The 27,075-nt window shown below is 40.8% G+C and overlaps 1 protein-coding gene across 3 annotated transcripts; it reads left to right on the top strand.

The window, feature by feature from the left end:
- Positions 1-104: 104 nt before the first annotated feature.
- yeats2 (YEATS domain containing 2) lies at positions 105-26,744 on the top strand. 3 transcript variants are annotated; one of them, XM_044368192.1, is made up of 30 exons: positions 105-285; positions 700-805; positions 926-1,023; positions 1,192-1,284; positions 1,378-1,608; positions 1,728-1,846; positions 4,684-4,845; positions 6,274-6,385; positions 6,868-6,912; positions 6,997-7,162; positions 8,388-8,630; positions 9,561-9,728; positions 10,771-10,862; positions 11,623-11,808; positions 11,944-12,172; positions 13,839-13,997; positions 15,804-15,928; positions 16,831-16,977; positions 17,294-17,482; positions 18,891-19,263; positions 19,397-19,531; positions 20,019-20,156; positions 20,875-21,025; positions 21,284-21,360; positions 21,489-21,568; positions 22,386-22,590; positions 23,213-23,448; positions 23,663-23,737; positions 24,054-24,127; positions 25,108-26,744. In XM_044368192.1, the coding sequence occupies exons 2-30, from the start codon at positions 706-708 to the stop codon at positions 25,214-25,216; spliced, it is 4,317 nt and encodes a 1,438-aa protein (XP_044224127.1). In that variant the 5' UTR covers positions 105-285; positions 700-705; the 3' UTR covers positions 25,217-26,744. The 3 variants fall into 3 exon arrangements, with proteins under 3 accessions (XP_044224127.1, XP_044224125.1, XP_044224126.1); XM_044368190.1 differs by having other exon boundaries at positions 1,375-1,608; XM_044368191.1 differs by lacking the exon at positions 105-285 and adding an exon at positions 338-418 and having other exon boundaries at positions 1,375-1,608.
- The last annotated feature ends 331 nt before the right edge of the window (positions 26,745-27,075 follow it).

Genomic DNA, 27,075 nt, shown 5'->3' with positions numbered 1-27,075 from the left:
TTTGATAATCTCACAATATATATAATACATCTTGTTTCCAGACAACAAAACCACAGAGAGATTAGTGGCATCATCTATTTTGCAGAACAGCGGGCCCTGGTGGTTGTTTTGCTGAAATACAAGTCTAACTATCCACTGTTTAGCTTACTTGTCCACCTCGAGATTTAGCAATTTACTAAACACGAGTGTGTAAAATGAAAATAGCATAATGCAACGGACATGCTATCACTGAATTAAAACACACGCATCACAAAGAAACGTTGCTCCACAGCACAGGGCTCTCCAGTAAGTCTGCATTTCAAAATAGACTTGAGTCGGTGTTTGGAAATGTGTGCTAACGTTAGCTAACTTAGCAAAAGCAGGGTAGCGGTTGCTAACGTTACAGAGCTGCTGCCGGCTGCATGAACGACAAGCGGCTGTGAGACATAATAGTTTGGCGTAACATTTAATATGTGTCGTTAAGTTAGCTTCACTGAAGGCTTTCATTTTCGCAAACATTGGTCCAGCAGTATGAAACAGTGCTAGGGTGGTAGACAGTCTGCTAACCTGTATTAGCATAACTAGCCGTGGGTATTAGCTACTCAGCTAGCCGGCTAATTCAATGCTAAGTAGCATCCCAATTGGGCAATACGTGCATTGGTATTGGTTACCTAGCCTGTTTTCATTTACACTTTCCTGCTATATTTTTTTTCCTAACAGGTAAACATGTCAGGAATTAAAAGGAAAATAGAAGGCAGTGATCCCGACTATGAGGACATTTCGCTGGTCCAAAATAGTAAGAGAAACAAAGCGGCTGAACATAATGGTAAGTTCATGGTCTGCACCCTGACACAGTCCACCTGCTTTGCATGTTGTGACAGCTAACAAGTAACTGCGCTCAGCTGGTCTTTAATATGTGTTTGTTCTGTGTTCCTACTTTTAACAGCCCGAGATGCAGCCGTGCAGAAGATCGAAACCATCATTAGAGAGCAGTTTTCTTTGGAGATGAAGAACAAAGAGCATGAGATAGATGTGATAAGTCAGGTATGTGGTTAATACTTGTGTCTTATCAAGTTTTTTATCATATTATAATTCACTTGTGTTGTATCACATGGAGTACACATAACCTATAATCAAACTTACAGAGTAAACATTAAAGCAATTACTAAAGGAGGGCATTTTGGTTTATTGTTTTTTTATGTTGTTTTGTAGAGACTCAATGAAGCCCGCAGGATGATGGACAAGTTAAGGGCATGCATAGTGGCCAATTACTATGCCAACGCTGGGTTGTCAAAGCTCCCAGAGGTAATTTCCATATATTCACATTCAAGACCGCCCAAAGTCAGTGGTTTGGTTCGGTATGTTAGCAGCAACCGCTTTTGTTGTGTGTCCTAGCAGGCCTCCAAGAGTGACCCTGCAGTGCTGAACCATCCAGCTATCCGGCGATTTTTGGAGTCCCCATCCCGCTCCTCTTCCCCTCTCAACCAGGGCTCTGATACTCCATCTCTGGCCCACTCGGAATCCGAGTCCCTCTCACAGCATGGGGAAGGAGCTGAGAGGGATGGAGAGGGCGCATGGAGGGAGGACAGCAGCGGGCAGGAACGCAGACCTGGACGCAACACAGGGAAAGTGAGTTTAACTGACAGAGATGTCAGGGTTGTTGATTATTTGATGAGTGGGAAGTGGGTATCAACCTTATTTTTTTTATCTTTTGTGAAGCTTTTTATGTTCTTCATTATTTGTTGTAGGATACATTTGGTGTGCCATCGATCTTGGGAGCAGAGCAGAGAGTGACCTACCACACCACAGGAGAAGAGGCATCCAGACTCTATGCAAAGAAGACAATTGTAGTTGGGAATGTGTCCAAGTATGTGACTTCTCAGACTTATATTTTACTTACTCACCCAGTCATTGGATTAACTCAGTATTTTGTAGAGCAGTTATTTCCAGTTTAGAGGTCAGGAGCCGCTCAGGAAGTCATGAGAATGTTTATGAGATAGATAGATAGAAAATTCATCATGTGTCATACAGCAATCGTCAGACAAACAAACAGACAACTGCGATACCAACAAAAAACAACAACAGCACCACCAAAAAAAAACCAAACAATAGAGCTCCTCCACCCAATTACAGATCTATAATCAACATATCACCAAAGTGCTCTACATATTATAAGTTACGGCATCCTCACGCACAGAGGTCAAGTTATTTTTGTTTCACAGTTTGTTCAGCAATGCAATATTGGTAGGCACGAATGATCTGTGAGCCCGGTTGGTTGGGAGGGATGGCAGCCTATGTCGTCTGCCTGATAATAACAGCTTCTATACGCTAAATAGGGGATGTGATACATTTCTAAAAATTGCCTGCCCTTTCCTCACCACCCGGGACTTGCAAGTCATCATCAAGCAGTTTTGCAATTGTCCAGCAATCTTACCGGACATATTGCTTATTTTATGCGGTTTGTTTTCATTATTCACTGACAATGAAAAATACCAGGCAATGGATCAAAAAGTTAAAATACTCTCCACAAAGGAGCGATAGAGGCCCAATATATCTCTATCAACTCTAAACTGTCTCAGTTTACGCATGAAATATAGATGCTGCAGACCCTTCGTATAGATAACATCTGTGATAGAATTCCATGACAGTTTTGCATCTAATTATTGTTTCTAAATATTTGTTGTCATCTACCACTTCAATACCTTTCCTATCAACAGTCATTTGTTGGTGGGTGTTGTTATCATTCCTAAAATCAAAAATGATTTCTTCAGTTTTTTTGGTGTTCAAATGAAGAAAACTGGACCTGCACCAACCAACAAACTAATCTACACACACCTGGTAGCTGGTTTCTTCATCATCTCGAATCAAACCCACGATTGCAGTGTCATCAGCAAATTTTATAGTAACATGGTCAGATGTGTTACCTCTACATTCATTTGTACATTTCTACATTCAGTGTAGAGAGTAAATAAAACTGGGGAAATAGTGCTCCCTTGTGGAGCCCCAGTGTTAGTAATAATAGGAGAAGCCATTCACTCTGACACGCTGTGATCGGTCAGTCAGAAAGGATTCTAACCATCTGCTGATGTTACCATTTACTCATTAACTGCAGTAATCTCTCCATTATAATATGGGGTCTGATGGTATTAAATACAGATGAAAAACCTACAAAAAGAACACGAGCATATCATTTTTGGCCGATCAAGATGACAATAAATATTATGCAGCATATACAAAAGAGCATCCTCTGTATTCCTCCCATTCCTGTATGCAAATTGTAAGGGGTTATGTTCATGTTGCACTTCCCTGATGACATTTAGGTTAAAAACAATCCTCTTGAGGCTCTTCATTACAGTTGATGTGAAAGCATCTGGGTGATAATCATGTAAAACCGACTGTTCTGACAGATTTGGTAACAGAACTATGAAGTTTTCCATGCCCTTGAGATATGTATGGTGCGTCATCACATTAGTCTATATTTGTCTTGCGTTAAACACTGATATCACTTGAAGTACATAGTAGCGCAGTGTTTTTCGTCTTAGCTTTTCAGAAAGGAGTTGAGCCATTTGACACTATGTGAAACCTATGAATGTGTTATAAGCCATAAAATGACTTAATCTTTGGGCAGGTATAGTTGTCCTAGAGTTGTTGTTGTAAATGGAGATTTTGCTGCTTACTTCTGTGTCTGTGTTTTCACAGACAAATTAATTTTATCATCGCAGCCAAATTGTATGAAAGTTCAAAACTCTTTTGAAATATAAGTATGGCACATAAATTACTCAAACTCAAAATGGTGGTTGAATTAATTGCCTGAAGTCAATCAGACTTCAAGGAGAAAAGTTGTGTATAAATGAATTTGTTGACATGTGAAAAGGTTATATGCAAAACTATGTGAACTGTGAACTAGATGGGTTGTTGTTGTTTTGAGTCAAAGCTTCTCCAGAACAGGTATGTCCCTCCCTCAGAAGTTTTGCACCTGTGTGTTTTTAAAGCCGAGCCTTTCAGTTGACTTTGTCATGTTTTTGCATGACTCTGCAATGAAGAGCTCAGCCATAATTCGGGTATGCGACAAGCCCAGTCTTGATGCAGGTTGAAAATTACTTTTTACCTAATTTATTTCCTTCTTGGCCCGAGTTGATTGGGATAACTGACAGTTTCTTTGAAACCACTTGGTTCAGTGAACTACAAAGAATATGTTAATTCCAGGAAAGCTTGATTGACAAGGTCCATATATCTCATGCGCACCACATATCTCTGAGAGCTAAATGGGAGAGTAATTTCTCGTGTGCTGCAGTGCATCGTTATACATAAAAAAAAACAGGTTTAAACTTGACACAATCACAGTTAATACAAGATAAAGGGGTTAAGACAAGTTTAAATTCACCGTGACTGCCAAAAGGCAGGTCTGTTGTAAAGAGGTTGAAATGTTTGCATTGAATGTTAATGCATGTTTTTTCTCTAATAATCTCTGTTTTTCTATCATTTTTCCTCTTTTTTCCTCTTCAAAGAGGTTTTAATGAAATACAAAGAAAACATGTTCTTTAGTGTTTTGCCTTCCCACCTTCCTATCACACATGCCCTAGTTTTATAGAGTTGAACTCTTATTTTTTTAACTTATCTTAAACCACCAAGTCCTAATATATTATTCCTTACATTTTCTCAAACTAACTCTGGCTGTTTTTGCACTTGGTCTCTCACCCATAGGTACATTCCCCCAGATAAGCGGGAAGAAAATGACCAGTCAACTCATAAATGGATGGTGTACGTCAGAGGCTCCAGGAGGGAACCCAGCATCAACCACTTTGTGAAGAAAATCTGGTTCTTCTTGCATCCCAGCTACAAACCCAATGACCTAGTGGAAGTCAGGTTTGTGCCAGTTTGGTTTTCTGCACATTTGAGACAGACAAGTTGTCAGTAAGCATTCATCCATTAGGTGCCTGTTTTTTGATATAGGTATGGCTCTTCTGTTGTTTTAAAAAATAGCACTTGGGTGCTGTTACCTCAGGCAACAATAGAAGTTAGAGAAACAAGGACAAACTTGTTTCAGTAAGATTTGTCGTCATGCTGTTATGCCCATAGACACAATGTTTACTTTTAACCTTATATTGTTATTTCATTTATTTCCACGCATCACTTGCCAAACTGAAGGTAGTAAGGAAGTAGAGGAACAATTTTGCATAATAACACCATGATGTGTTATTGTGTTCAATTTCAGGAAAACATTCAGATCAACTTTGTCCTGCTAAACCTTTCTGCTGTTATTCATATTGTGCAACATACTGTTTCTCAGAAGTAAACAGACTATGAAAACCCTTTACTAAACACTGCCCCCTTGTGGGTATTTAATGATCCTCCAGTCTTGTCCCCATTAATCATACCTGGAAAGTGAAAAACTATTTGTCACTCTGAGTGTTACTTACTCCAGCTGAATCTAGCCGGTAGTTAGTATTTATAGAAACTAAGAAGAGAGATGTTCATTATGCAGACTTAACACACACATTATTAGGTGGAGTCTGTGAGCTCATTTAGCACATAATGAGTCAGACTAGGAGTCAACCTCAACATGGCACACCTAAATCATACACACTGTGTAGTCGCTTGAAAAAACATGCGTCTTTAAGGGCTTGCCTGAGCCCTGAGGTGTGTAGGTTGGTGTCGCACAGGCAATTTAGGAATCATATAGAAGGAGAAGAAGAAGATGTCTCATTTTATCCTCTAAAAGTGGCAAAGGATTTAAGTTTGCCCATGGCTTTTGAATAAATGATCTTTTTCATCAGTCAGCAATCCTTATCCTGAGCCGTAGCCTCCTGGCTGTTTCAGCTGACAAGGCGATTACGTTGCCGTAGCAGCACCACATAAGCTCCCCCTGACTGACTCAAGTCTTCATTCCCAGTGAACCCACACAGACCCACTACTCTCTGCTGACTCTCAACACATCCAGAATGTAGATGTAGGAATGGATGAAAGTAAGAAAAAAGAAAATGTGCCACTCATAGAGTACACTTGAATAGACACATAATTTGCATGCACATACACATGCTCTTGTACATGTTGGCAGTCAGATCAGTGTCTATTATGAGGGGATGAAAACCTCAAGCTTCAAAGGGGGAGAAGATGAGAGAGGAACCTTCAAGTCATTGATTTTAAGGGATTATTAACTCAGTCTGAGTCAAAAACCAGGGTGGGAGCTTAGTATTTTTCTACAAAGTCATTGTGATGCATCCTCTATACATTTCTCTCCTCCAGATTTGTATTTTAATGAAGTTACATAAGGCTTTTTGTGCCTGTTTTCAGTGAACCTCCCTTTCATTTAACACGTCGCGGTTGGGGTGAATTTCCTGTGAGGATCCAGATCCACTTCAAAGATCCTCGCAACAAACGTATTGACATCATCCACCAGCTAAAGGTCAGACCATATCACAGACCACATCATCCCTCAGCTTGTTTCCCTCTTTAGAATGACACAGTATTTTTCCACACGCAGGTTTCAATGAGTTCTTGTGGACATCCTGATGTATTCATGATGTATTTTGTGTTTGCGGTTACTTTTGTGATACTATTAGTTATTTATTTCCCCTTCAGTTTGCTTGTACAATATGTGCACACAAGGACTTTGACCTGCTTAATTAGTGCGGACACATTGCAGTAAAGTTAAACAACACAGAATTCAGAAAAGACAGAATGTGATCAGATCATATATGAATATGTTGTATAACAAAAACAAAACACAAGACAAGAAACTACAAGTGTATATTAAAAGCCCAAATAGTTAGCATTTATAGTTTATTGGACTTACCAAATATTAATGGTGATTTTAACAACTTAATTCAGTTCACTACCCCTAGTTAAGTTAAAGTGTTTATTTTGACCTCTTTTCTTTTCCTACAGCTGGACAGAACATACACTGGGCTTCAGACACTGGGGGCAGAAACTGTAAGTTATACTTTTACCCACTCTTTTTCCCGCAGTGACAACTTCTCAGTGCTTTAGTCTGACGATGAGCTATATTTGTTCTAGGTGGTGGATGTGGAGCTCCATAGGAACTCGCTAGGGGATGATTACATCCCTCAGCCGTCTTCCTCCAAGGTGACTCACAGAGCAGCCAGCCCCATGTCGGCCTCCCTTGCCCAGACTTATGGACGCTCCAGTTCTCCCATCTCACATGATTCCGGTTTAGAGAAAGGTACACACACAGAAACATTTGTATTTACATAGTAGACAAAACACCTGCCTGTTGGTGTATATAATGGACTGGTGAGGAGAACTTCAGATTTTTGTGGAACTTTCTATAGCCAGTAAGCCATCCTGCTTCCTCAGTTACAGTGTTAATAATTAGTGAATGATAAGCAGGGTTCTCATTTACAAAAACAGTTAATTTAAAGGGGTTTTGGTTGGCAAGTTCATATTCATGAAGATAACCCCCAAATTACTGAGTGTTGATTCAGAAACAACAAAAAATAACTCCTTTCTAGTAGAGGTCTTCACAGGTCCAAACTGTTGACTCGATTTGAAACAGACCAGTGAAAAACCTCTGTGTAAATTGATTTTCACAAAAGAGAGTCCAGATTCAAATAGACTCACGGATAATTAGACCCGATCCAAATATGTGGAAGAGCAGAACAGATCCTAATAGAGAGAGAACACCAACACTGGCAGCAGCATGATGTGCTATCAGTTAACAAGCAGCCGCAGTTGAAAAAGAGCAGAAGTTTGATAATGTCCTAAGTACAAATGTAAAGTCTGATTCCAAAAATAAATTGTTTATATGAGTCAAAGACAAATTTATAGAAATAATTGAAAATGTAGAACTGGGCAACAGATAGACTGAAGATAGCTATTTTAACACATTTAATATGAATCAAATTCCAAATAATAATGGTCATTTGATATTAATATTTTTTTACACAGGCTTTTGATTTCTCTAAAATATTTTCCCCCACAGTGCGTATGAAGTACCACATGATCAGAACTGATACAGAGTACGCTCAGATTCATTTATATCCACTCGGGTATTAGACACACAGACCAGAGACCTGCGGCAGTAAAACGAGATTCTACCCAACCCAATGAGACGGAGTATAATTTGGACCAGGTCTGACTCAGATCCCGTATCAGGTCTTGGTTCCTCAGAACAGAGTGGTCCTATGAGGACCTCTAGGTTCTAAGAGTTCTCTGAGCACAATATGTCAATTTGATCCCTACAACTGTTGCTATTTTTCTTCTCCCAAAACTAAATTAGGCCAGTTTTAAGTTGTTTTGCAGTCTTTCTTGAGTAAAAAACCTTGTGCTGAAAGTTTGGATTGGATACATTGTATTCTTACATCTGTAACTCTGACTAAATGTGAATCTGAACTCCAGGTGGTTGAAATTGATTATTGGTGATTAATACTCTCACCATCTCCCTCCAGGTTACATCAAAGCAGAGATGGGGAGATCTGCAGGGGGTCATAGCTCAGGCCTCACTGCTGGTGAACGCACCCCAACCAGACCTAAAGCTAGTGACAGGATCACTCTGGGTTCCCATGGCAACTCCGCCTTCCAGCCTATCACAGCGAGCTGTAAGATCATTCCCCAAGGACAGCCACCAAGCCCCGCTGAGTCTCCTGGGAAATCGTTCCAACCAATCACCATGAGCTGTAAAATAGTTTCAGGTAATTGTCTCCACCCAGTGGCCATGTCACAGCGCTTTTTCTTGTCATCACTTTTTATTCTTTCCTCAGGCACAATAAGATATTTTATGAAATTGGTTTGGATAAGTTGCTGTCCTGAATTGAACTGAATGATAAGTTTGCAAAATAACAGCCTACTTTAAAACAAATGTTTGAAAAATGTTTTATTTCATTTTTTAATGCAGGTGCAATACCTCCACCACTAAGAACACTTAACTGTCTTGATATTAAACTTTCTCATAGTTCGAATACTCGTTCTGTTGTTCTGTCTCTTGTGTTTTGCACACTTTGTTCCCTCACGTTGATGCTCATTCTTCACTTAGTTTAGTTATTTGGAGTGCATTCATTTTCAGGAACATGCTGTGCTGTTCAGGAGGGATGAAATGAACAGAATTGAAAGGCATACATTTGTTTTATGGATGGTTTAATTTGGGCCAAATCACCACAAATTCAATCTCCATTAAATTCAGTGAATGTCTACTCGCAGCAATGATGTGATTGATATCACTGGTCAGCTGGTGGCACAAAGGTTACCAAGAGTGGAAAGAATGGAGATCATTTACATGCACACATACACATAACATTTTTCATATATTCAGATTTCAAAGCAAATACACGATCCCCTAGAAAAGTAGGCGATTTAGTTTTATTGTTTCATAAAAGCTTACAAAAGTTGAATCTGTGATTTATTTTTTTAATAATAATTTTTTACGGTTTATTGTGGTGTTTTAAAGAGTTAATAATAGATTTGCCTAGGCCCTTAAATTTGACAAAATCTTGACAAACCCCAAAGCATTTTTGTACTTGAAGCTTTTTCCTTGTTAATTTGTTATTAACACCCTTGAAGAGAATTATTCATCTAACAGCTGAGCCCATGTACTTTTTTTTTTTTTTTTTTTTTTTACCCCACAGGATCACCCATCTCCACCCCGAGCCACTCACCGCTGCCTCGCACACCCACCACCTCCACCCCTGTCCACAGCAAGCAGAGCTCTTCCTCAGTGCTCAACAACCCTTATATCATTGTTGACAAGCCAGGCCAGGTGATTGGCATGGCTTCCTCATCTGCCGCCTCCACAGGTACATATCTCCTACTTACTGTCAAAGTGGCGCTTGAAATCGGAAGTGGACCTGCAGCAAAATCGAGAAACAGCGTCTGAGCCGCCCACATAGAATATAAAAATGGCTGTGAAGAATGTACTCTATAGCGGAACAGATGATGAACAATATCCCCTAGACTCCCCCTTTCTCTCTCTCTCTATTTTTGTACTTTTTTTCTTGTTTGCCCTCCTTTTACCCCCCTGTACTTTCTTATCTAGCTCTTTGTACTCCCTCCCTTCTGTCTGTTTTTTTTTCCTGAGTCTTTCTATCCCTTTGTCTCTCTTTTGTCCCTGTTTTACACTCATAAAGTATGACGTGTGGTGAGCCAGCAGGATGGTTGCTGGTTGAGAGGTTACCATGGCGACTGAGCTGCTGTGTTTCATGGCCAGATTAGGAGAATGGTGAAAATCGGATGAGACCCCAGACTCACGTCAAATTTTGTGTGTTTGTATTAACCTACAAACAAGGTTTGCAGTTTTCTGCTGAGATGATATTTAGCTGTCGGATAGAACAAGTTTGTACTCTATGTGTCAGCATCACCCCAACAAGGAGCAACGGCGTCATCTCACATCACCGAGGCTGTTGCGTTTACTTCCTCACATCAGCAGTGTCAATTCACATTCCACTTAGGTGCTCTTTCCCCTAGATTGCTCACTCTTTCTCGCCCACTCAGTCACTCCCACACTTCCTCCACAAACTCACAGCTCAACCAGATCTGGCAGCAAGGCTGGAGTGTTATCAAGTGATGTTTTGTCAAGCTGGATGAGGTTGATGTGGGTGTTGTGGCTGATTTGCCAATTTCGGGTTAAAACAAATATTGATGCAGTAGATAAGGAACAAAACTGTAGCACTGCTTGGCTCTGTGAGTAAATGCAGGGCAGCTTCAACACCTAGGTGGAGTAACTCGCACCACAATGGCCTTGATGTTTTTGAAAAAGATAACAGGAACTGCGGTGAGCCATCACCACCGCAGTCTCTTCCATGACTTATTGTGTGTGTTTATGTGCATATTACTCCACAGGAAGCCCCTCAGCCAAACAGTCTGCTGCTCAAGGCACTCGCTCTCCAGCCCCCAAAGTTCACACCGGCACCTTCCTCTCATCAGGGGTGAAGGTGAGTTGGTAGAGTCTTGATGGTGTCATCGTTAACATGAATTCACATGAGCTAAAACATCTCTTTGTACTGATCTGTCCCCCCGCAATGTGACGATAATTTGTCCCTGTAATATCTGTGTCTTTAACGAAGCAGTGTGGTATTAATAGTAGGCCAGGGTGCTATCTTCAGCAGATGTGAGTGCCTTGGCAAGCTGTTTAAATGGGACATCACTCTGAAGATGGGAGGGGGGTGGGGGGGGCTTTGTGAGAATTGCATGGTTCTGTTTCACTCTTGAACACAAAGTGTCAATACACTGCTGTAATCCTCCCACTCCCACATACTCATCATCCCATCACCATCCACGAAGAATGAAATACAGCTTCTCTTAAAATTTCTGTTTCATCACAGTGACACTCGTCACTGGCCTATATTCTACAGTTTTCTCTGTTGCAGCCTGCTGGCATCTGCTGTAGTACTAAAGGCCAGGGCAGAGGGGACAGATGGGGAATATAAAAACATTTCCTTGATAAATAAATAATGATGCTGACTTCAAAAATCTGTTTTAAGCAACAAATCTCTTCACACTCCCCTGCTGTCTGCAGCCTGTTGGAAAATAATAAGGGGATCTTATTTTACAGTCAAAATATATCATATTAATCAGAGAGTAGCATTTACACTAAATACAACAGCTCTAATATCTACAACCTGTTGAGATTTCAAGGCACTGTGGCCTTCCTGTTACTGTTCTTCACTCCATGCGCACTGATTTCTTTTGCAGGTTATTATCAAGCAGGAGCCGGGGGAAGTTTCGACACAGCAGCAGCAGATGGTTTCCACAGTAACCACCCAGCAGCAACCTGCCGCTACAGCAGCACACCAGTTTGTCGCAGTGAAGGGAGGTCACATGATCTCCATGTCGGCCCAGAAACAGGCAGGAGGGGCCACAGGGGCCACAACTAGCAAGGTCAGTCTCTACTGCATATATCCACACACGCTTACACAGAAGCACAACAGTCTTTTACATGTCAATAGTGATATTAATGTGTTGTCTAAAGTTAATGTCATTCAAAAACTATATTGGAACTCTTCCCATTTCTAGATGTTGGGCATCCCTGTCAGCTCAACACTTCAGTCTGCAGTCAAACAGGTGGCTATCAGCAGTGGACAGATTCTGGTTGCCAAGGGCAACCCCTCCGTCTCCAAGGTGATGGGTGGCAAGCAGGTTTTGGCTCAGGGAGTTGCAAAAGCTATCGTTAGCGGAGCCAGTAGCATCTCTGGTCAGCAGGCTGCTGCCAAGGCAGCTGGTGGTTCAAGTGGCAAGAGTGGAGGTCAGAGTTCACACACACACACACACACACACACACTCACACTCACACACTCACACACACATTTTGATATTTAATTTATTATTTGAAAAAATCATTGGGTCTCATCCAAGAACATTTTCACATTCTTATCCTGAATGTCTTGTTTTTCTGTGAGATTTGCTCATACCAGTGTTCCAAGTGAGATTTACCAAACTCTCTTAACTGCACAAACTTGTTGTTAATCATTCATTTCAGTCTGATGAATCAGATCTGATTCAAAGTTTCATTCACAAAAATGTTGCCCAAGAGCCAGAAAAAAGCACTTTGCTGAGCTTTACGCCCTGCTGTTAGAAACCAACAGACAAAAACATTATTTATTTAGCAGTGTTGTTATATTAGGGGACCCGAAACAAAATTGAAACTATTGATACAACTTTAAATGAAGTGTCAGGCTGTCCTGTACAGAAATGACAGAAATAAAGAGTGAATGGTTTGACAAGTTAGATAAAAGAAATATCATGATAAAAAATGTCTTGCTAAAGCAAATTGGTCCACGACATAGATGGTCATGGAAGGTCAGGGGGACATGACAGTCATCGTGTTGATGATGTCCCACCTGTGTATAGACCCTGAAGCAGCTGTCGGAGTGAAGGAATTTTCTCCTGAACTATAGAAGTTGCCATGCTAAAATATAAGATAAAATCATAGAATATCAGAAAATATGAATATTGATTTTGCATTAAGTTTATTTTAGTCCATACATGTTATTTTAGTTGATTCGGGGAACATGTTTAAACCTTAAATTCATTCAGATTAAAGCTGGAGCATGGGACCATTGTCTCCCCCTTCTGGCAGTGACAGTAAAGGGGGGCACTCGGCTGTGACACAGGCATGCAGCACCCTGAATGACAGGCACACAGACAGGACCAGTAAAAATAGATATGTTTTGATGGTCAACCGGCCCAAAAACATATTTTTTGACGACCCACCGGCCCACTGAGATTTGTCCCAATATGCCAGATGGCCAGTACACCACTGGCCACTGTTGCAGCTGTAAAACGGTGGATAAATTGTTTTGAGCGTCACACAACCCCCGTGAAATGACTCATTTTGCTATCAGAATTTGATCCATTTGGTCTGATAACATTTGGAAAGTCTAGATGAGCCACACAATTAATGTCCAGCGCGGGAATGTCGCACTCAGCATGAGATTTAAAAACTCCATATACTGTGAAATACAAAAAGATTTATCTGGCAGTGATAGGCTTAATCAGCATTGTGTGAACTTGTTTGGCAAGGGCTTGAATGTAACGGATGTTCGTTTATATGTAAAAGTTTCATTCTGCAGGTTTAAGGTATTGTAATTCATTATAAAAGTCAAAAAGGTTTTTCTCCCCTTGTGGAAGAAAGTAGACTATCTGTTCATGACTCTAATGACAGCTCTAGATCATGAATAGACTGTGAATGTCGTTTGTACCAAAGAGAAAATTCAATTCAATTAAGTGGTTCTTGCATGAGGCCCAAGGGCACAAGACTTGTAGAATACAAAAGGTTTTACTACTACTTATTTGAAAAAAGTCATATTCAGGTGTAAGGCAAGAAAATGTACCAATCTTTTATATCAAGAATTATTTCCAACATTAGTACAATTTATATAATTATTTTTTCTTTCTGTATATTTTCTTAGTGATGGCTACTCTTCAGCTGCCTGCAAACAATCTGGCTAATCTGGCCAACTTGCCTCCGGGCACCAAGCTCTACCTGACCACCAACAGTAAGAACCCCTCAGGGAAGGGCAAGCTGCTTCTCATCCCACAGGGAGCTATCCTCAGAGCCTCCAGTGCTGGTAAGTTGTGTACCATTTACTTCTTTTGAAACACTGGCTGAAAAAGTGAGACCCAATAGGGATTTAGCGCCCCCCCCCACCCCCACCCCCCCCACCCCATTCTGCTTCTCAACCTCTTACTTGACACTCTCTTGCCAAGTTCTTGGAAGCCGTGCCATCTTTTAACATGACATTCTGTGATATTTTACGTCTAGGTCGCTTAGCAGATGACTGTCAGGTCAAATTTTGCAGTAAAGACAAGACAATTTCCATCATTAGGAATTGTTTTCCTCTGCAACAGCAAAACATATAAACTGTGCCAGCATGTTGTGCATGTGTTGTTCCTTTAGGTTAAGTTGAGCTAACTTTTAGGGGCTCACTTCCTCTAATGCTGCAGACACACAGGTAGAAACTCACTACCTTAGCAGCATTAAGGCTACAAACAGCCCTGCAACAATAACAGCTACTCAATCAGTTCAAGTAGGACATCTGTTGTTAATACAGAAATATCAAGCCCTCGAATATAATACAACTCGCTGTAAAAATGTTGTTCTCAGGAAAAACATATTGTATTCAGTTTAAGTCTATATGATCTTTTGATGTTTAAGTGAGTGTGGAAAGCCTGAGAACAGTTTAGTGCCTTGCTACTCATAATTTCTTAGCAGTCATGTAAAAATATGAAAATCATATATATCGCTAGGTGTTATAAATGAATTCTCCTTGTGTATCTCTTATGTGGAAGTTTGAGATTAGTAGCTTTGGGAACTGTTTTGGTTCAAAGTAAAACTAATACATGATTGTGTTGGTGACTCAGTATCTGGGGTTAGTGTCCCAGCTGAAAGCCTTTCGCCCTGACATTTTCCTCCACGTCTTAAGTTGAAGTCAGTTGTATTAAAAGTGTTATTGCTCTTTGCTAACATTTGGAAAAAGTAACTTTATGAACTTTTAAAGTGACAACTTGAAGGCATACTGCTGGCGGTTAAACATCCTGACTACTACATTATCTTCTGCACAATGATTCAGTCACTGTCATCTATTTTTTCTGCAGTATACTTACGGTGCACTGCGAGTGAGAATCCCTCACACTGCACATTTCCTGTCCAATTGTATTGCGCTTAAAGGGACAATTCACCTCAAAATCAAAAATACATATTTTTCCATTTATCTGTAGTGCTATTAACCCATCTAGATTGTTTTGGTGTGAGTTGCTGAGTTTTGGAGATATCGGCCATAGAGATGTCTGCCTTCTCTTGAATACAATGGAACTGGATGGCACTCGGCTTGTGGTGCTCAAAGCACCAAAAAATACATTTGAAAAACTCAACAGCAATGTCTCTTTTTTCTTTTTTTTATTTTCCTTCTACGTCTTGATTTCTGGAAAGAGACATCGCTGTTGACTTTTTCAAAAGTATTTTTTGGTGCTTTGAGCACCACAAGCCGAGTGCTGTACAGTGCCATCCAGTTCTATTGTATTAGAGAGAAGGCAGACATCTCTGTGGCCAAAACTCAGCAACTCACACCAAAACAATCTAGATGGATAAATAGCACTTCAGATAAGAGAAAAATATGTCATTTTGATTTGGGGTGAACTGTCCCTTTAAAGAGACTTAGTATACCACTGTGTTATATTATCCAAAATACAAATTTCATCACAGTAAACCAGTATTACTCTGCTTCAAAAAACCATTTGTCTAAGTAGAATATGCTTGTGTTTAATTGAAATTACTCAAATGAATGAATAAGGGATTATCTGTAATTTGGGATAGAGAATAACAGGATTGTTTATCAGATTTGAGACTGATGTGTATGTGGCTGTCTGTAATTTAGGTCAGCAGTCTCAGAGCAGCTCGTCGGCTGGCGCTGGGGGATCTCAGACCTCCTCCTCTTCCTCTTCAAGCAGTCTGCCTTCCAACCTCTCCTACACATCCTATATTCTTAAACAGACCCCGCAGGTGGGTTGAAACACATTTAGATTATAATACAAATCTCACAGACATACTTTTGATGTAAAATGTTCTTCTCTTATGTCTTTTGTGTTGTTGTGGATTCTCATTTTTGTTTGTTAGAGCATCAGTATTTGGTTGCCATTGCGAGTTTTGAGCAGTGTTTGAAGTCTTTTCATCAAAGTCTGTGGGAAACTTGGATGCTTTGCACATCTTCGATCCAATACTCATCGCCACAATTAATGTAAAACCAGCTTTTCGATTTTATGCCCTTATAGCCTTACAGGACTTGTATGAACGGTTACAAATAGGATTTCTTTCCTTGGTGGATTTTTGTATACTAGTACACAGCTAGAGTCTGGCGTGTCCTTAATTAGACACATTCATTACAGCAGCATTGATCCTGCAGCCAGCTTTAGAACAGTGATATCTGTGCAGTTAGCCAGCAGCATAAAATGAAGCAGTCTTAAGAGGTTTCCTTCTAAATTTAATGTTACTATCTGGGCCTTGTTTCCTAATAATGATCAGTCTTTAACGGTTAAAGTTGTTTCCAAGTGTGATTTCTACAAACTTGTTCAAACTTAAACTTGTTCTCCGTCGCCCTAAAAGCTTGATTTAAAGAAGACTGATACAGTATTCTGCAAACAGTATTTTAAGTAAAAGATGAAACACTTGACATAGTAAAATCATCACACCGTGTACACTATAAAATGTAGTGCACAGCATTAAACAGATTTTATGATTACCTTAGAAGAGAAATCAGGCTCAGAACTGCACCCTGCTTTCAGTTGTTAATGCTGTGTAGGTTTATCTAGCTGGATTTAGACTATGACAACTCTATTCATTTTATCACTGTAATGTTTTGTGGGATCCTCACCTAACCTCCAACCCTTCTTGTCCATTTTCCCCAGGGCACCTTTCTGGTTGGCCAGCCAGCGCAGGGCTCAGGGAAGCAGGGGGGTTCCAGTTCAACAGGTCATGCAGCATCATCTCCAGCAACTGTTACCCAGCAGGCCATCCGGGTGACAGCTGGACAGAAGGCGGCTATCCTGGCTCAGGTCAGTATAGGGAACAAGACTCAGGGCAGAACTTTACTTTAACCTCTACAATGGCTGATACTCGTGGAAGCCGCTGTTGTTAGCACCCTGTACTGTTTTACTAGCCCAGGTTTGATAGAGTTAAGAGCTGCAAGCACTGCTTGATAATAACTGGCAGGTCTTTGGAGTGTAGATCACAACAGGTTGTCAAAGTCTGGGTATAAAAAATAAATTAGAATTTGGTATTGATTCACTGTGCTTTGATTTTTCTTACAGTTTTAGTTTGTTCATGTGGACTTTTATAAATAGATGGTTGCTCTGTTTCTATGATTGACAGGTGGTGGGAGGCTCCCAGGGTGCACAGGTGAAGTTGTCTGATGGCTCTGTTAAGACGGTAACAGCGGCGGCAGCAGGACACTTGTCCAAGCCGGGGACGACCACATTGAGGATGACAGGAGGAGTCATCACCGCCGCTAGTTCCACCCCCAGCTCTGCCAGTGCTGCGACAGCAGCCGGCCAGCAGCAGGCCAGTTTCACAGTCCTCATATTTTTCTCCTTTATTCTGCCTGACAGCTGCCAAGTCAAGCAACAATTACATAGAAATTGATTTAAAATATTTCTTTTATGCTTGCAAACTGGTTTTGTGTTCTAGTATCCCAAGTTTCCAACTATTTGAATTTCTACCCAATTCAATGAATATTATGTTAAAAAACATCAGATTTGCCAATTAAATTAATACTAAATTGGTTTTAATACTTGGTGATTTCAGTATCGTTTTTATTGTTAAGTGAAGTACATACAGTTCAAAAGGCCTTGAAGTAACTGGCTGTAAAATGCCTTTCAATTAGGAATAATCACAGTTGAAGAATTTTCATTGATTTTACACTTTTATACAAGTCGTGTAAATGTTCCTGTGATGCAGCATTTGATGCTGCAGTATGAACACATTGAAAGTAGGACTGATGAGTGTAGTGTGAGTGCAGTAACAAGGTCAGTGGTGTATTTGTCAGAGAGAGCGGAGTTTAGATGGTGTGTGATGAGCCCCAAGCAGTCCATCAGCAGTGGTCTGGGTTGGGGTGATTACAGCTTCAGAGTCAGTGGCCAGGGCTAATTAACTTGAGAAATGAAAACACACAAAAAGACTTCCTAGAGGTTCCAACACACAAAAACAAATATGTATACAGCATCTAACAAACTGAGAAAAACACTCAGTGATCGGGAGAACACAAAAGAGCAACACATCGCTGTTTTCTCTTTCTGGATTGTTAATTGAATTATGAGGGCTTTCTGTGAAGAGAAATGGACTCTTTGTCTTTGAAAATTCCATAAAACCACTGACCTGATTGGCACAGCTCACTCTGGGAGTTGCACGACACTGGAAAACAAACGTGAGCAGAGCGAGGAGTGAGCAGAGTCTAGTCACAGAGAATTTCATTTAGCAGCGCTCCCGCTCCCTCTCTCCCTTCTAAACATCAGGGTGAATTTGTAAATGCCATTGTCACATAAATAATTGACATGTCATAAACACTTTCATGTCTTGTCACGTAAGTCCATATGTGAGGAAGAGGAGGTGAGATGTGCAGCCCCATAAAATATTTTTCAAAGCTGTGGCTTTATAAAGTGTTTAAAAGGAAAATAAGTGGTAAAGAAATGTAGTTGTCAACCACTGTTTTTGAATTAATTTGCACGTTCAGAAATCTTTCATTGGATCATTGGTGATGGTACATGGAAAAGTTGTATACACGCTGTAGCAGTTTGTTATCAGAGTAGCATCTCATATCAGGACTCCATGTTGATGGACCCACACAGTGTTATCCAAATATTACACCCAGCTGTAAAATTTTAGGCACATCTAATTATACTATATATATATACATACTATGTGCTTCTTTTTATTTCCTATTTAACAGCAGGGTTTTATGTGTTTCATGCAGGCTGCTGATGGCGGGAAGTCTGCCTCTCAGCACCACTCTCTCCTGGTGGCAGCCAACCAAGCAGCAGTAATAAGTGCAGCAAAGAGCGCCAGCGCTGCTGCCGGCGGCAGCCTGTCTAAGACTGCTATGGCCACCTTGGTCAAGGGTGCTGGTAACTCGGCCACTATGACAAAAAGTGCTGCTGGTTCAGCTGGTGCTGTAGTAACAGTTGCCAAAGGCATCACCAACATGCCCGTCCTCAGCATGTCCAAGGGTGCAGGGGTGGGGACTGTGGTGGGTGTGCCCAAAAGCAGTGGTACATCATTGGTCAATGCAGCGTCACTGGTCAGCGGGATGGCAGCAGGAGGAGGGAAGACAGGTGCAACTCTCTCAGGTAGGCAGAGAGAAAGCCACTGCATGTGTCAGTTGGTTTGAAATTATGTGCAAGTCATATTATTTGAACAAATATAGTATATGTCCAGTCAGAACCGCTTTTCATCTGGAATGTTTTGATTTTTTTTTTCCAGGTATGCTGAAGATCCACTCTGGAGGTTCCAGCTCTCAGCAGACGGTCTTGACCATCCCTGCCAACCAGCTCAAGCAGTTGGGGGTTGGCACTGGTTCTGGAGGGCTGCAGACCATACTCATGCCTGTTGGGAAAGGTAAGTTATCTTTTGTGACAAAAAAGACAACATGTGCATTGCAGATAGAAAACGTTGGGTGCTCAACCTCAAAATGTGAATCAGTTCTCAAAGTGGATAAAAGCAGCAGTAAAGATAGTTGAATAAAACATGAAGCTGCATTGAGATTGATTTTTTGACTTTGGACTTTGTTGGTTTGTTATATTTTTATAACAAGTTTCTGAAGAACAAATGTTAAAACAAAACATCTTGTTCTCTCAAATGACTCTAACAGTGTTAGCGTATAGTAGCTTAACTATACACTTTATTTAGTTTGTCCTTCTAATCTGAGTTTATTTTGACAATACATATGACTACTGAGGCACTTAAACACACTGTAGATTCTCTTTTCTCCGTAGTAAGGCCCATCTTCTTCTTTCTCATTTTTCATCTAACTATTAAGCCCATTTACCTAATGGGCCATTGATCCATCCTGTGTGTGTGTGTGTGTGTTTTCTTCTGTGTAAAGTGGTGTCTAAAGGCCCAGTCTCCAGTACTCCTTCCTCCTCCTCCTCCTCCTCCACCGCTCCTGGAGCAGCTGGAGCTGGAGCCTCTCCAAGTCCTGCCAGCCAGGCCTCCCCCTCCCTTGCCCTGCCTCTGGCACAAGGTGAGAGGGATCCATCCCCACCCCACCCAGTCTCCCATCTTCTCTCATTCCTTCACAACTTTTATTCACAACCTCAGTTTTCTTTCATTCCGTCAGTCAGGATTGGGTATTAAAAAAAATAACGATGAAAAAGTAAATTTTGTCAGTCGGTGCCAACATATGATACCTATGATTTGCAACTGATAGTATTCAGCACCTTATTTCACCGACTCCTTTTTATACAGTACGAGTCAAAGGTTTGAGCACACATTCCCATTCAGTTGAATGAGAAAATGTGTCCAAACCTTTACCTGGTACTTTATATTTAACAATATATGTTAAACTTCTCAAATGCATCTGTGCTTAACACACAGAATAATAGAATAGTTTTGCAAACATAATGTTAATTATAGATAAAGTTAAATACAGTAGAAAATTAGAATATAATGTAAATAAAGTATTATATGATGTAAATATAAGTAATTAAGCCAGAATCTGACTGGACATTTGGTACCAACAGAACTTAACAGTTCTTGAAACAGATAGTACTTAAGTACTGAGGTTTACTATGCAGCCCCGGACATGGTACATCCCTAGAGTCATAGGGACCCCAGTCATAATACAATTCTCCTCCTCAGACTAATAATCTAGGTTTAATGAAATGAATCTTTGTCTCACACTTGATTTTCTGCTGTCTCTCTCTTTCTCTCTCTCTCTCTCTCTCTCTCTGCCGCCTCAGTGAAGACAGAGCCAGGTGCTGGCACAGCTGTCACAGCTGGTCCATCACCCCCGGTGACTGCTCCTGTCCCCACGTCTGTCCACGTTTCTACTGCGGCTACCATAGTCAAGCAGGAGCAAGGGGCAGATAATTCTGCACACGACCTCATCAAGTAAGGACAAGTTGTAATGCTCCTTTGACTTACATTAATTGATTCCCAGATAGAAAAATAACATTGTCTGTTAGGAGGAAAGGTGCAAGTGTAGAGACAGATTGTTCTCTGCATCTGCACTGACACAGAGTTTTTACCACCTAATTGCTAACATCTCCATTTTTAACTCGCTGAACTAACTTCTCCCTGATAATTAGTGGAGATTAATATATTAAAGCCATCACATAAGCACCTGAATATGAATTGCTTTCTCCTCAGCACTGAGCACATAGAGACCATGATGCAGCTGCTGACAGCTGTTGTGAAGAAGTACCCTCTGATTGTGCCAGATAAGAGTAAGTGTGTTTTCCTTTGACCTCCAGTTGGCATGCTTAAAAACCAACTCTATGTATAAAAACAAACTGAAAGCGAATGGATTGTGTTCTGTCAAGCTGTTTAATTTTCTGTCTGTTTGTTTGTTTAGCTGAAGACTCCCATCCATTCTGCGCCTCTTCGACAGAACAGTATTATTCCTGGAATATCGGAAAGCGCAGGGCATCAGAGGTGACTTTTTGTTGTGTGTGTGTGTGTGTGTGTGTGTGTGTGAAATACAGCCCAAGCTGCTGACAGGACAGTGGAAATCTACATTAGTTGTGAAAATTATTTTTATTATTTTGTTGGGTAATACAGATCTTTAATGGTTCAAATATCTTTACAATTTCTCTCCATATCATACAAATATTGTGATGCACTCGCTAACTTGTGTCTTTGCTGTGCTTACAAAAAGAACAAGCAGGGTCCTGTATTTTTAAGTGTCATATTGAACACATTTAAGTGCTGTTTCCTGAGATGAAGATTTAATTTAACCCCATTCATATCTCAGAGTGACCTGCTAACAAGCTCTTACGCTCCCGGTTCCAGGGTGAAAGCCTCTGTAATGTCAGTGATAATTTGCATTGTTTGCAGTTTTGTTGTCTGTGTAATCTGTCTTGGTGCTCAGTGCTGGACCCCTGACTCAGCAAGCTTTCTGCTTGCCTCATGTCGTCTGGTCTATCTGGTCAGATGTGTATCTCTTCCTGGTTGTCTCCTCTCATTTCTTCCTAATGGGTTCATCAATAGCTCATACAGACCAACCCATGTCTGTCTGTTCTCTTTTGCTACTACAATAAAAGGCTCTCAGACGAGCCCAGGTGTGGATATTTATATATATGGGTCACTAATTTACTTAGGTGACAGGGCTCAAAGCAGATCATTATACAATATGAGGAGAAGGGAAGGTTGTCTGCCTGATAGCTTAAACTGCACTGTCGAGAGTTTGTTTGTGCCTAAATATATGTTCATCAAAGCTTTGCAGTCACAAAACATTATGTGTCTGTTCTAGCTTCAGCGAGCGGTGGCGGTAAAGCGGGTCGTCCAGGACGTGTTGGACCACTCGCCTCGCCTGCAGGCCCTTACTCCCCCAAAAACCAGAGAGGTGGTGCAGTGGTGCCGACAGAGGGGCTACACGCCACCTGACCCCGAACCCCAACGCAAGAATGACGACGAGTCCATCGAGGACATCCTCACACAGATCGACAACGAGCCCGGTCAGTTTCTGTGTGTTCTGGTACATTGCTTCTACATGGGGCATCGTTTACTTTAGCTTGTTTTTGCGATTTCACAGTCGACTCTTTTCTGTTTTCAGCAGCTCAGAGTGAATCAATATTTTGCCTTCAGTGTTCCAGGGTGTGCAGAGTGTGGGTGTAGTGCTTCTGCAGTTACCATTTGGTCCAGTAATGTGTTTGCCGTCCACTGGTGTGTGAGGGCAGCTAGCGCGCAGCCTCTGTGTTTTTGTTCAGCCATGTTGTTTTATTCACAGGGAGTTCTCATTAATTCTGTCTTTTGTCTGTAAAGGGTGAGAGACGAAGCTGCTTAGCTGAATGAGTCACACATTTGCCTGAGCCAGACAATACAATAATTTGTGTTGTTTGTATTCCTCTCATCTCCCTCCCTCTCACACAAATATCTTGATTTATAATTGTCTGGTTGTTGGAACTGGTAAAATGAGCCAATATTGTGCAAAAGTAATCTCCTTTAAACACACAGCCACAAATCAAGCAGCTGCTTCAGTCTGAGGGAAATATTGATGCAGTTGCTGTTTCTGCTGCTGCTGCTGCTGCTGCTGCTGCTGTGTGTGAAATGATGTGTTAAATGTGAATTTTTCCACAGAGTGCCCGTCGACTCTGAGTAGCTGCGATGAGCTGATGCTGCGGCTGGAGCAGATGCAAGCTCTGCTGAAGACCGAACCAGAGGAGGCAGACGACGAAATAGTGGACATCGTCACTGTGACTCCACCTTGTCAGAAACTAAAGGTCAAAGAGGAGGAGCAGGAAGCCGACGTGGAGCCCAAGTTCTTCCTGGGTCCCTGTGTGTCCGCCCAGTTTGTCAGTGAAACAGCTCAGCAGGTCAGGAAACTCTCCAGGATGAACTTCAGTGTTGTAATTACTAGTATAGTGTTTATTTTTACATTACTGTATTGAAAACATCCTGCAAACACAGAAAGCGTTGATCAATTTAACAAACCAACCAACCAAAAACATCTAGAATGCTGCTTTTCTTAACTAGAAAAGCAGCACTACTTTATCCATTTTTAAATGATGACTTCTCTGTGTCTTTCAGATCGGGGTAACCTTCCAGCCGGTCGAGGTGGAGAAGAATCTGTTCGCTCCAGTGGTTGAAGCCATGATTCTGAAGGTCGGTCTCTATACGGGCCAAAAAGTTAAAAAGTTGTCCGTTTGCAGTAGCTCATCATTACCTCAACATACCCTTGACTAGAATGATGAATATCCAGTATGCATTAGATGAACACCCTCACAGTATTGCATGTTTCACCTTGTACTGTATGTGAGAGAGTGGAGAGAGTGGGTTTCTCTGTGACTAATAGTGTGTGTGTGTGTGTGTGTGTGTGTGTGTGTGTGTGTGTGTGTGTGTGTGTGTGTGTGTGTGTGTGTGTGTGTGTGTGTGTGTGTGTGTGTGTGTGTGTGTGTGTGTGTGTGTGTGTGCGCTGCAGGCTACAGAGCAGTTTGCCAGTGACATCCTGAGAGAAGCTCTGGCTGGGGCCTACGCCAAATCCCCTCAGAACAGGTCAGCCTCTGTTGTTTTTTTTTCTCTCCAACATGCAACCTGCTTAGTGCTCCATTTTTACATTCCTGCGTCACATCTAGAGCTTTTCCAAACTACCACTTTGTTACTCAAATTATTCCAAACAACAAAAAAGATCAATAAACTACTTACTGAATATGTATTGTAGAATAATTCTTTCATTTCATTTCATTGTTTCCCATGTTTTACAGTTTAAATATTTGTGTTTAAACTGTTTTTAAAAAATGTTTAGCATTTTTATTCATTTTAACATGTTTGTATGATACGTTATATTTTTCTTATTGTGAACAAATGCAATGAAAACACTAAAACCAACAATGAATTGACAAGTATTGTTAATATATCCAAAGCCTGATATTCTCCAAAAATATTCCTTCATTACCACAAACACAGATGCTGTAGATTATTTTGAGTCAACCCCGCATACAATGTGTCGTAAATACTCACTAGACCACCACATGTGTATGAATCCACAGCTGAAAATAGTTCCCAACAAACGCAGAATTTCCTGTTGTTTGAGTGATAAGCCCCAACATGATTACTTCCCAAACATATGATATGTATGTCATGTTTATGCATTCAGCTATGATTGTTTTTATTGTAAACAGTAAAAAGTAGCACTGGTTAATGCTAAATTAATAACATTTTCCAATTGCTGCAGAGTGTGTTTTGTTCTTTACAAATACATCTGGAATACTGGAAACATCTGCCAACTTTATGACAATCTTACGTCTTATTAGAAATCAGTAAATTACTGTTCTAGCCTGCAAAGTATTTTGTGCCATTTACACAGCAGGGTGCTGAACAGGCATAGTTGAATATTCAACACATTAGTGAAATGATGAACATTCATGAATATTCAGAATACAAGCACTGATGTCCCAAGCTGTCTGAAACATTTTTCTAGTGTGTTGAGCCATCCTCAAATTCCTCATGCTGTTACATGCTGTTGGGGTTTGCAGGGCTCCGAGAGAGATCACAGCCATGAACATCCACCAGGCGGTGTGTAGCGTCCCCACCTGTGACTTCCTCACCAACACACACATGGGTTACCTAGCGAAGGACAACTGAGGCAGAACAAGACTGACTTTGACTGGTAACTGACACATACAGGACTGAGTGCTGAGGACTGTCTGAACTCCTGGCTGTGACAACAGATGATGAGAGAGACTCAACTGGAACTGACATCTCATCTGTGTGAACACAACACTCACACCAGGATTTCATCCTGTTGCCTCAGGTTGTTCAGTTATTACTAATGTACTGTATTCATTAACTTGATCATTGAAGGGCTCAGCTTGCTTCTAATAGCAGCCGCACAGCAGCGGAATAACAAATGTTTCTGATACTCTGGGTATATTGTAACATTTTAGTCCTACTGTGTGGAGAGAAGCGGCACCGTGGGACTCATTTGATTTTGAGAGGCAGTTGTGCTCTCGCTTACCTCATAACAAGATTATTTTAATGATGAAGTGTTTCCTGTCAGACAGCCAGCTAGTCATCGGGGGAAATGAAGCCTGAGTGACTTACAGGGCTAAATAATAACAAAAGACAGCTGTCCCACTGCACCAGTCTTCATCCTGCTGTCTCGTCCCCTGAACTGGGAACAAGATTCAGTTCACCAGCAGAGGTGAATCCACTGATTTACAGGAATTTGGAAACACTAATGAACATAGTATGTGTTATTAGAATCCCCCAGCATTCACATTGATAGTAATGTCTAGAGGGTAGTTTTGGCAAAGCAAACACAAATTCCTCCAAAAGTGTCATTGCCATGGCAACCAATATTCCGTCATTATGAACATCCTTTGATGTATTTCAGTTAACCTGGCAGACAAAAACAGCTGGACAAACATGCAAGTAGCCGCCGTTATCTAAGGCTCTCTATGCTCTAAGGCATAAAAGGTAACTGATGCGTGTTTCTTATTTTTAAGTCGCAAACCTGATTCACGAGTCTTTCAGATCACAGATCATCAAATCTATTGAGGGAACCTAGTATTGAGTAAACTGAAATCATAATTTTTCATCAAGAATTCAAGACACCGGTCTCAATATTTATATTCTCTCCTTCATGAACCAGGCTAACCAGTCAAAGTGCTTTTAAGTGATCTGTTTAACAACCATAATGTGTCTGTCATGTAATGTACACAGTGTATATGACCAATATGAAAGATGGTGTTTTCAAATCCTGTTTTATTTTTTTATCCAATATCAATACCTGCGAACAGTAATGCCCTAACAGTAGTGTGTGTGTGTGTGTGTGTGAGAGAGAGAGAGAGTGTGAGTGTGTGTGTGTGTGTGTTTGAACTAATTTGTGTGCATACTGGCTGTAGTCATCGCACAAGTTAATGAATTCGGTCATATGCGAATGCTTGTGTGTGTCCTGTCGGCTGATATTGTGTCTGTAATTCCGTTTAATGTGGAGTTTTGCATTATGTTAATGTGTGGATTACTGGATGAGTGGATGTGTTTGGGCTGAGTGGTTGTGACGCCAGTTCAACCAAATTAGTGTAGAAGATACCCAAACATTGTATTTTCATGTTTCAGTGCAAACCAAAAATATAATCAATATTCTTGTAATAAACAAAGAAAAAGTCTGGTTGAAGTAGCAAGCTGTCCCTTTCTCAGCTGTTGTCAGTTTATCGCACAAATACACTCATGTTGAATATGATTGGTTTGTTTTTTGATAAACACAATTAGGAGCAATTGTGGACACTGAGAATCTCTTGACCAACCGGGGATGGTGATGCATACATATTAAGGGTAAAACGGTAAGATTGGCCAATTCCAAAAAAAAAATTGTATTTTTTCACTTTACCCTAGTGGTCCCTGCCTATGCAGGTATAGTTTTAATTTTACTCGGCCAGTTTGTAATAGAATGATCCCTATGAAAACTGTTGATAGGGCGGTCTGTGTATTAACTAGAGTAA

Source organism: Thunnus albacares, chromosome 12 (genome assembly GCF_914725855.1).
Source record: "Thunnus albacares chromosome 12, fThuAlb1.1, whole genome shotgun sequence".
In the NCBI taxonomy this organism is placed as follows: domain Eukaryota; kingdom Metazoa; phylum Chordata; class Actinopteri; order Scombriformes; family Scombridae; genus Thunnus; species Thunnus albacares.
The sequence above is the reverse complement of the archived record's forward strand: the minus strand, read 5'-3'. Positions and strand labels throughout refer to the sequence as shown.

Excerpts from the sequence above, each read along its gene's own strand:
- yeats2 (XM_044368190.1), top strand. The coding sequence starts at position 706 with ATGTCAGGAATTAAAAGGAAAATAGAAGGCAGTGATCCCGACTATGAG. Across the intron at positions 6,913-6,996 it reads AGACACTGGGGGCAGAAACT|GTGGTGGATGTGGAGCTCCA; the intron begins GTAAGTTATACT and ends TATTTGTTCTAG. Across the intron at positions 23,449-23,662 it reads TCAGTGAAACAGCTCAGCAG|ATCGGGGTAACCTTCCAGCC; the intron begins GTCAGGAAACTC and ends TGTGTCTTTCAG.